Source organism: Cyprinodon tularosa, unplaced genomic scaffold (genome assembly GCF_016077235.1).
Source record: "Cyprinodon tularosa strain WSP-4 unplaced genomic scaffold, ASM1607723v1 ctg129, whole genome shotgun sequence".
Lineage (NCBI taxonomy): Eukaryota > Metazoa > Chordata > Actinopteri > Cyprinodontiformes > Cyprinodontidae > Cyprinodon > Cyprinodon tularosa.
Window position 1 is genome coordinate 496102 of NW_024038103.1, and position 9936 is coordinate 506037.

Consider the following 9936-nt stretch of genomic DNA (forward strand, 5'->3'; position numbering starts at 1 on the left):
TATTATTTCCTTCTCCCTTAATACTTTCCACTACTGCTTTAGAATCTGTGCACACCACCACCCTGATTGGTCGAATCTCCTCCACCCATTGCAAGCTTAATATAACTGCCACCATTTCTGCTGTAAAAACCGACAATTGATCTGATATTCTTTTATGAATACATTTTTTAAACTCTGGGATATATATTCCTATACCCACATAACCTTTTAAATTCTTAGAACCATCTGTATAAATTTTAAGGTAATTATTATATGTAGTTCTTAAATAAATATCAGTTTTTATCCCTATTTCATTTAAATTCCAATCATTTTTCATTGTATTAATTTGCAAATCTACATTAACCTCAGGTATTAGCCATGGAGGAATAACGCTAATTGGGTCAGTCAGCAGCTTAAGAACACTCCACAGGTACTGAGCCAATGAGCTGCAGGTGTGCAGGGAGACCCAATGATGATGGGGCACCACCTGGTGGAGGAGGAAAGGAAACACAAAAACAGACCACACAAACGGGATTCCTGACAGCAGGGTCAGTTATGGTAACAGTGGCCAAGTAGAGGTTTAAGTCTACACTGAATAAAGGTTATCAGTTATAAAAGCAAAACTTTGATGATCAGTGAGGTACAATATTTTATCAGAATTTCTTAATGTCCTTGTAATATTAATATTTTTTTATTTGTAAACTGTTATTTTTACTGAAACTTATGAAACTCTGATACTCTAATACCAACCTTCACCTACGAGGCTCAGAAAGCAAAACAGTCAAATCAAATAACAGTTTGTCCTTTAAAAGAGTATTGTTATGTCAGGTAAAGCATCTAAAGACAGTCTGTGCATCTGCAACGTTGTTGCTCAAAGGGTTCTTTTGGGAAAAATGCATACATGTAAATACTGCCATACCGCTGTTCACATACTGACATTTTGACTCCAGGGCTGCAATTCATAGACTTTCCTGCAACATTGACAACCGATCGGAAGCACAGTTATTCAAAGAATTCCCATAAATAAACCAAATTGTTTCTTTTAATTACTTGGATTAAACCAAGGATGTGTTACATTAAGATGATTTATTTTACATTTTACTGTTGCATTGTGTTTTATTTTTACGTTCTTATCGCTGCTATTTTCAAGCATACCTCTGACTTCTTTAAGCTCACCCTATAAACGTTTCTTTTTAATGCACTTTTCATCCATTCCATCTGTCTTTTTCTTCCTTATCAGTTGGTAAACAAACTTTTTACCATGAAAAGCGTGAAACTATTTATCACATCTTGGAGTTAACATTCATCTGTCTCCTTGCCCAGAGCTTAAGTTAGATTTGCACATTTTCTAAGCATTAAAGTGGAACATTTAACATGAACTAACTAGATATGATGTAACAGTCTGAGACCTCCATGGGTCATGCTTGATTAATTCCTCTTGTTTTGTTCCCTTTGTCAGTGTTTTTTTTTTGTTTGTTTGTTTGTTTATTTACAAGAGATGGGTTTTATAATGATCACCACAAATCTTGGAGCTACATATTTTGTACTGGGTGCTCATTAATCAGTGTGACCTCATGCGTTTTGGCAGCTCAACACCAGGAGAGGAGAAGGCAGAGGGAGCTGGAACGGAATGCATAGAACCCTGGTCAAATACCATTTCCAAGAGGATACTAAAGGAAAGAGCGAATTGCATTCAACTGTGAAGAATACTACACTTTATTTCATTATGCACTTTTATTGTGTTTTCCTTTTAAAGAGAAAAAAATCTACATTCTCTGTCGGGGTCACTGATGGAAGATGACAAGGACAAGCATATTGAGAGAATATCCAGTTTTCTATGCAAAATTACTTATTTTTAAATAGGTTAATTTCAAAGTTCTCACCAGATGAAGTAGGACACATACAAATAAAAGATATTTAGGGAAATTAGGGACAAAGCATTGAATAAACAGAGTACAGGTGTAAATAGGCATGAAAACCCAAGTATACAGCTTAAAATGTATGTTTTAGTACAAATCTACTCAGTGCAAATGCATATGATCTGATTTGGTTCACATTGATGGTCAATAGAAAGGTTTATTTTCATCATGGTCGAATAAAATAAGAAGTCATTTACAGCAATATAGGCCTGGCAAGAGCTTCGCTGTTGTAAAATGTACTGATGACTTTATTAACAGGGCTGAACCTCCGAACTTCGGGGGAAAGAAATATACCATAAACCTGCTACAACCAAGATTTTGAAAGGTGGCTTTTTTCAAAGAAATGCACTGAAAAACAAATTTCCCACAATTTAAACTCACTCTTCACTGGTGGAAAAAAAAGCTTGAAGCTAATTTAAAGTTTTGGCAGAAGTTTTGGACAAGCCAGTAAAATACAGCTACAATTTGAGGAATTATGTAATTTTGATAAAGACAAACAATTTTGTAGTTTATTATTTACGTCTTGAGTAACAAGAGGGAGATATGAATTAATAAGATTTAGGTGTATACAATTAGTTTGGTTATATTATTAGTTTCTATTTGTTATACAGACATGTGGTATGGTTTGTATGCTTAAATCAATAAATATGAAGGTGTGATTGAGATTCTTTGTAATTACTGTTTGCTGATTTTTTGTTTTTTCTGTCTGAAAATAAATTCAATTCAATTCTAATGTATTAGGGCACTTGGAGATGAGGGCATGATGGTGTGGGGTTAGTTCCAGAGTTATATGGTTCTGGCAGACTGTCTAATTGAAGAACGCCAGTACTGGTACATTTTTGATGGGAGTGTGCAGCCGTCTACACCGTACTGAAAAACATTTAATTTCCACATTAATTTCAAATATTGCAAAGGAAATTGTATGTTGATTAAAAAAAAAACTAATCTGATTGAAAATGTAGAGATATAATACAAGATCAGAATTGAGGAAAAGACTCCTTTGTGTAAAGGAATGGACCGAAATCCCACCTCACCAGTGGACTTATTAGCCATATTGATGTTTAACTCTATATTTCATTAAATTCTGGCATCATTAAACAGTTTGAAATAATTTAATTTGTGTATGCCTTTATTTTTTTAAACTTTTGTATGGATTATTCTGGGGTTTTTTTTGCAATATTTTTGGCCGATTTGAAGTACACATGTGATGAAAAATGTGTCAGATACTTAGTTTTCCTGCTGTATGGACAGTTCTTGTGACATAACACTACTTTGGTTGCGGAAAAGGGCCTAGAAATATTTTAATCCAAATACAGGATAGAGATTAATTGTCACTAATCCTGCTGGATGCTCTATTCACAGAAGCACTCTCTACACAGGGCAGCTTAATGGTGGCTAGGCTGCAATGGATATACTATATTGAACAATAAATCCGTCCACTCCCCTAAAAAGAAACCATATGAGGAAAGAGACGGACGAAAGCAGAAATGCTCTCATTAAACACTTCGGTTTGACCCTAAATATATAGATGTTAAACTTGTCCTCACTTAGTCAAAAGTGATCAGGGTCTCTTGCATTAGAAGCAACCATATGTATGATTTTCTGTGTATGTGACTGGAAGGGGCTGTTTGTTTAGCTTCCTCTTACAGCAGGTGGCGAACGGATAATCCAGGTAAAGCCACTGTAAAGTGGAGATGGAGGGATGGACCGAGGAGTGGGGGGAAGGGAGGAGGATGGAGCGGCCTTTGCATGGATGGCTAGGGCTAATTCTGGCCTCCTAATCCTAGTCACCATCCATACTCCCTCCCTTCCTGCTCGCAGTGGCACTAAGGAGCTGTTGACGCCCAGGTAGACATTATCACTTACACTCATAGCACTTAACCTAGAAAAGTTTTATGAGAAGGAGAGAGGGTAAAAAAAGCAGTGTTTGCAGGTTAGTCGTCCGGATAGATACTCTGCCTGATCTGGATTGCTTACACACCTGTGTGGGTGTCACTGGAGAATGTAGCTGCAGCCTGTTAGCCAAGGCCACAGGACACACATCAAAATGGGAGAGGCTCAGAAGGTAGGTGATCTGATCTTCTACAGCATGACTTAGAAAGTCGAACATGAGCCGACATGAATTTGTTTCCCTGCCGTGGTTATGAATCTCACAAGATGAACTATTCAGGATTTCAATATTGTTTTTCTGTCGTTCTCAGCCAGGATGGATTATCCTGATTCCTCAGGTTGCGTCAGTTCAACTCTAATTATACCGTTACATTGGTCTCTTTGATGTAGGGTTAATCACAAGCACTGTCATTTGCGTTTAAAGATTTGCTGCATGTTGTCAGCAGTGTGGCAGTCCTGGTGTGCCATGTAAACTGTTTTGCAACCTTTCCGACTAATCACATTAAACAGGGTTCTATTAAATGAATGGAGCATCTGATGCCAGGGGTTTTCTAAATGAAGCTTCAGATGATTTTTTTTTTTCCGAAGGGGGGTAGGCGCACTGAAACTTAGAAACATGAGTTATAAGAAGATCTTTGATCTAAGATCAGAGAGAGAGCAGTCAGGATTTTATTGGGTTTCAGGTGGAAACCACGTTGGTTACTTTGATTCAGCCGCTTCACTGAGATCAACCAGTTGGTCAAGTGCTTAACTCCCTCACATACTGAAAGATGCTCTGCTATGTAACTGGTGAGAATGTGGTTCATTCCTCGCCTTGCCTTTTTATCTGACCTCCTGCCCCTGACGCCCTCTGCCCTACAGGGCTTACTCTCTGTCATAGAGAAGCTGAAAGGTTCCACGGAGCAAGAGGTCAGGATAGTGCTGCTGGGTTTGGACAACGCAGGCAAGACCACACTGCTGAAAACCCTCGCCTCCGAGGACGTGAACACCATCACACCGACACAGGTATGAGGAAGTCATTAAGGCAGATTAACATGCAGTCTACATGCTGACCAATCATGGCTTCCCATTTTTAAAGTGTGTTCTGTGCTTTTGAGTTAATGGTCTTTGTGATGTTAGCTTTCTTGAATAGAAATAACACTTTGTTTTATTTTTTAGAGGTTAAGTCATCTTCTCAGCCTTATATAACCACGTCCTGGCTTTTTATCTCTCCAACACATTTTCCTGTAGGATATATTCACATAAAGCTGAGGTTTCCTTTCCCTATCATCTTTCTCTGATGCAATCATCTAATCTCTAATGTCATTATCTGACGTCCTTATCTGACTCTTCCAAGAAAATTGTTGATGTACTGCCAGGTTCCAGACAAGTGTCAGTGCTCTCCAGGCAGGGTGGATGTCGACCAGTAAAGACGTGGCGACAGTGGCTGCAAAAGTAAATCAGACTTGACACATCAGCCCATACTCTTGGCTTGATCCTTCTGGTCTTATCCTCAGATTTGCTCCTCAGCCGCCCCTTGGGATAATGTCCTTACACAACTTTGCCAAGTGAAACGGGCGCAAGATGTTGTGAAAAACGTCTGCGGATCAACACTCTGGCTCTGTTTCCCTTAATGACCAATCTCTCACTGATGCATAACATATTTGTGATGGAGAAAGACTCTGCAAAGATTAGAGTTATTAGTTACATGTTTTAGGAGGCCTCCTCCTAGTTGCCTCTGGCTGTCAGTGACATTTTGCTCTCTCTGGTTTCTTTCAGGGCTTTAACATAAAGAGCGTGGCGTCTCATGGTATGAAACTCAATGTTTGGGACATTGGAGGACAGAGGAAGATCAGACCCTTTTGGAAAAAGTACCTGGAAAACACGGACCTCTTGGTGAGTCATGTTGATCGAATTCAATGCATTTTTACATTATTTTAATCCAAATGAGTATCTATAAGGATGGTCATCTACATCAGAAAAAATGGCTTTATCAAAATTCTCTTGATATGATGAATTAAGAAGGCGTCTTGAGAAAACAAGGAAAATCTACCAGTGGATGCGAATAACACAATCTGGCCTCTTAAATATTGCAAAATGTTTCATTTGATGTTTGCATAAAGCTAATGGTTTTATTTTTAAGTGCTTAAGAAACTGTATATCTTATTTTTGCAGATTTATGTTATTGACAGCGCAGACAAGAAGAGGTTTGAGGAGACAGGACTGGTGAGCTTGGAAATACATTCTGTAACCCTCAGCATTCAGACAAGATCACAAAAACAAAAATGATGTCCTCTACATTTATCAGAAAAGAAACAAAAATTTCTTTCTTACACTTTAGATTCTAGGAAACCCTAAAATGATCATATTAGTTCATTTATTCACTGTGAGAAAAATACATTTGGAAGTAAATGAAAATTATGTTTATTATTATAGGCTACACTTGCTTTAAAACATGACCCCAGAGTAACAATAGAACAAGTATAAAAACAGAGGCCCTGTGTCATTACTCAATTTCTGACCCAGTGATTTTTTCATTTAGGCATAATAAAGAAGACAATAAAAAGGACAATAGTTCTGTTGATACATTACATAAACCAAACATTAGATGTCATTTAGACATTTCTTAGGATAAATTTGGTTGTTCCTTCACAGTCATGATTTAGTTCAGAAATAGTTTTGGGTTTTATATGACTTTTAAAAACCTGAAAATTATGGCTTTTCACCTTTTCCTTTACAACCAAATGCAGACGTTATCTAGACACATGTCATGACGTCTTTTCAACCAATTTTCATTAGGTGGGATATGCAGCCCAGGAAACCTCCGATTTAGTAAAGAAAAACAGTGATCCTATATTATTATGACTGAAGCTAAAAGCCCAACAACTGCTCCATCAAATAATTTCTTTATCATACATTTATTTTGCAGTATGTCCTAAAACTTTCACATTGTTATGAAGTTTCCCACGATCCTTAATCTGAGAAATAAAAATGTTGACGTTAAAATCAAATGCAAACAATAAAACCAAACATGTTGATGATCCGGATGATAAAGAAGATAAAACAGGTCCTTAATGTGGAAGGGACTGCTAGTCTAATAGTAATACCTGTAATGAGTGGGAAGCATCAATTGGGATGTTGGTTTAAATTTTTGCCCCTAGCAATATTCAGCAATTACTCAATATTAGATTAAACTGAACAAGTGTATCCTATTCATTTACAAGTTTGGAGCACAGTCGAACTCCTCTACTAACCAAGCAACTTCAAATTTAATTTGGAGACATACATCAGCATTCTTCATCAAACATTTTATTCCGTCAGTCTGCATGGCTCTCAAAGGTTGTTTGTGCAGGAGCTGTCCGAGCTGATCGATGAGGAGAATTTAAAGGGCGTTCCGGTGCTCATCTTTGCTAACAAGCAGGATCTGGCAACAGCATCACCAGCCAGTGAGATTGCTGAGGGGCTCAACCTGCATACGTACCGGGACAGAGAATGGCAAATTCAGGCCTGCTCAGCTGTGTCTGGGGAGGGAGTTCAGGTAATGAGCAACAACTACATTCTTAATTCTTTTTGTCACATTACAACCAAAAACTTCTGTACATTTTGATAGGATTTTATTGGACAGAAGACACACAACACAAAGTAGTGCATACAGTACTCGGGATGGCATCCCCCTTCTTAAATCACCATCCCATACCATCCCCTGTGACACTTTATTACAACACTTGTAACATTTCTGCTATATATTAACAGTAATGGCAATAAATAAATGGTGGGCTGTGGGCTTATGATTAGCCTGAGCCAAATAAATAAAATCAAAGAAGTGGCCTACCATGACTATGAAGCTGATCCCAGAGGGAAATTTGTCCTCTGCATTTGTCCCTAAATATGTAGGGGCAGTGGTAGCCATGCCAGTCCAGGGAAGGACTGTTTCGGTCAAGGTCAATGCCTGCAGTACCTGACATGTAACAACCATACCATGCATATTGCTTTAGGGAAATAGTGGTGTTGCATCGATGCCATTTTTTGGACCCGATACCTGGTTGTGCAGTATCTGCCGATACCGATACCATACCGGTACCATCTGTTTGAAATTGATGTGTGTGTGTGTATATATATGAAGAACTGCATAGTAGTTGGATGTAAAATAATTGCCATCATGGATTTGTCAAGCTGCTGCCTACCTTTGTGAAGCAGAAAAAACACTAATACAAAGGGAATCCAGAAGAACGTTTTTCCTGGAATGGGTGACAATAGTTGAATAAACTTTTGGCTCTCAAAATGGCATCAGTGCCCTATTTGTTGGTACTTGCCGATACCAATACCACCATTTTAGTGCAGTATCGGGGCCCCGACCGATACTGGTATCGGTATCACTGCAACACTATTTAATAGACTATATTAATTAGGTTATATATGCTTCCAAAAAAAATAATATTCCACCATCCCTCTTCTTTTTTTTTTTTTTTACAACTAGACTGCTGACTGCAAATTTGTATAGTAGAAGGAAATTAGCTTTAATCCAAATGAAGATGAGTAGAGTGATCTGCTTAGTTGAAACCAAAATAGATTGTTTTGTTCTACATGGAAACATGGTGGCAGCAGCCTCATGCTGTTGGGATATTCACATGAAGGATGGCCTTAAGGTTTTGGAGAAATTTGATAAAATTAAAAGCAGCGCAATCCCTGAAAGAATCTGAGACTTTGGAATGAAGTGGAGATTTACGTTGTAGCAGGACAATAGCATAAACATATAGCCTGAGCTATAGAGATCAAAGCACACTGATGTGTTAGAACGGCCTCGTCAAAGTTTAGACCTCAATAAGATTGAATATCTGGGGTAAGACATGATAGCTGATGTTTTCAAAGAATAATGGTAGAAAAAAAATGATCAGATGTGGGAAACTAGAATAAATATTCCCAAGAAGATGGTTGTGCACTGCACTGCACTCCAATCAGACAATTTTTTAGATACCGGTACGCTTTTCTGAAACAGAACATCTTATGAACTACTTTGTTTGTAGCAATATATCCAGATAGATGAAATTAGATGTAGGGGCTTTAATGTTACAGAATGGGAAAAGATTGAACAAATATGATTTTTTTTTTTTAGAGTTAAGCATGAGCATGTACTGAAAAATCAGGACAGCAGCTCTATTTAGAGTATATTTGCATTTATGCACACAAGTGATTAGTATATGTAATTCATATTTAATTTTCCCAACAGGATGGAATGAACTGGATTTGCAACAACATTGTGAACAGGAAGAAATAAAGCACAGTCCCAAACAACACTGACCAGAGTCAATCAGAGCATCAGCATCACACAATGGGATTGACTTCGTTTATTAATGATGCACTAAGCTCACCCCATAGATTGGAACAACTTTGTTTTTATGAATTGTTATTTTTATGAATATTTTTCCAAAGTAGTCGATATAAAGAAGTACCTCTAGCTCTAAAATGTATTAGCCTTTTAGGTATTATCATTTTGAAATGAAATGTTAGTGTGTTGCCATACATTAGTAGTTTGTGTGGGCGTGTCCGTGTGTATGTGTAATGTATGCATTTCGACAATAAAATTAGTCATTTGTGTTTTGTGTAGCATATGTTTTTGAATCATATTTATACTTCTACAATCAAAATGTCCATATCTTAGACTTACCACCATATTTAGGCAGGAGAGACGGATTTCAAGGACAAAAAAAGAAAAAGCTGAATTATATGGATTAGATGGACAGAAACTGAATTAATGTCAAAATGCTTTAGAATGAAACAATCATGAGCTAATCTGACAAGTGCTTACTTTAATTCAAGAGGAAGACAAGCTGAGCAGCAAGACTGAAAGAAAAAACAGTTTAGAATTACATACTTACATGGCATAGCAAACAAGATATCAAATCTTAATGGCATAGCAGAGCAAACAGTGCAGGAAATTACACCAACAGAGCGAGACTGAGTAATTTCAGCAGAAAGTTGTTTTTATTTTTTTCTTGAAACGTTTTATATGTTAATCTTGGGACTTATTACATTGCTGACTGCCCTTCTCACTGCATTATTTCTGGTTTTCATCGACAGTTTTTTTTTTTTTTTTTTTGTCACATGATACCTCTTCCATCCAGCTGTGAACGCTGTTTGTTCCTCCGGCGGAAATGCAAATCACCTACAA

General features: G+C 37.5%; 1 protein-coding gene across 1 annotated transcript; it reads left to right on the plus strand.

Annotated features, from left to right (window-relative positions):
* Window positions 1-3699: 3699 nt before the first annotated feature.
* On the plus strand, window positions 3700-9464 carry arl3l1 (ADP ribosylation factor like GTPase 3, like 1). The gene is made up of 6 exons (XM_038276905.1): window positions 3700-3963; window positions 4650-4793; window positions 5547-5663; window positions 5943-5993; window positions 7120-7305; window positions 8995-9464. Exons 1-6 carry the CDS (start codon window positions 3946-3948, stop codon window positions 9040-9042), a joined length of 564 nt encoding a protein of 187 aa, XP_038132833.1. The 5' UTR covers window positions 3700-3945; the 3' UTR covers window positions 9043-9464.
* The last annotated feature ends 472 nt before the right edge of the window (window positions 9465-9936 follow it).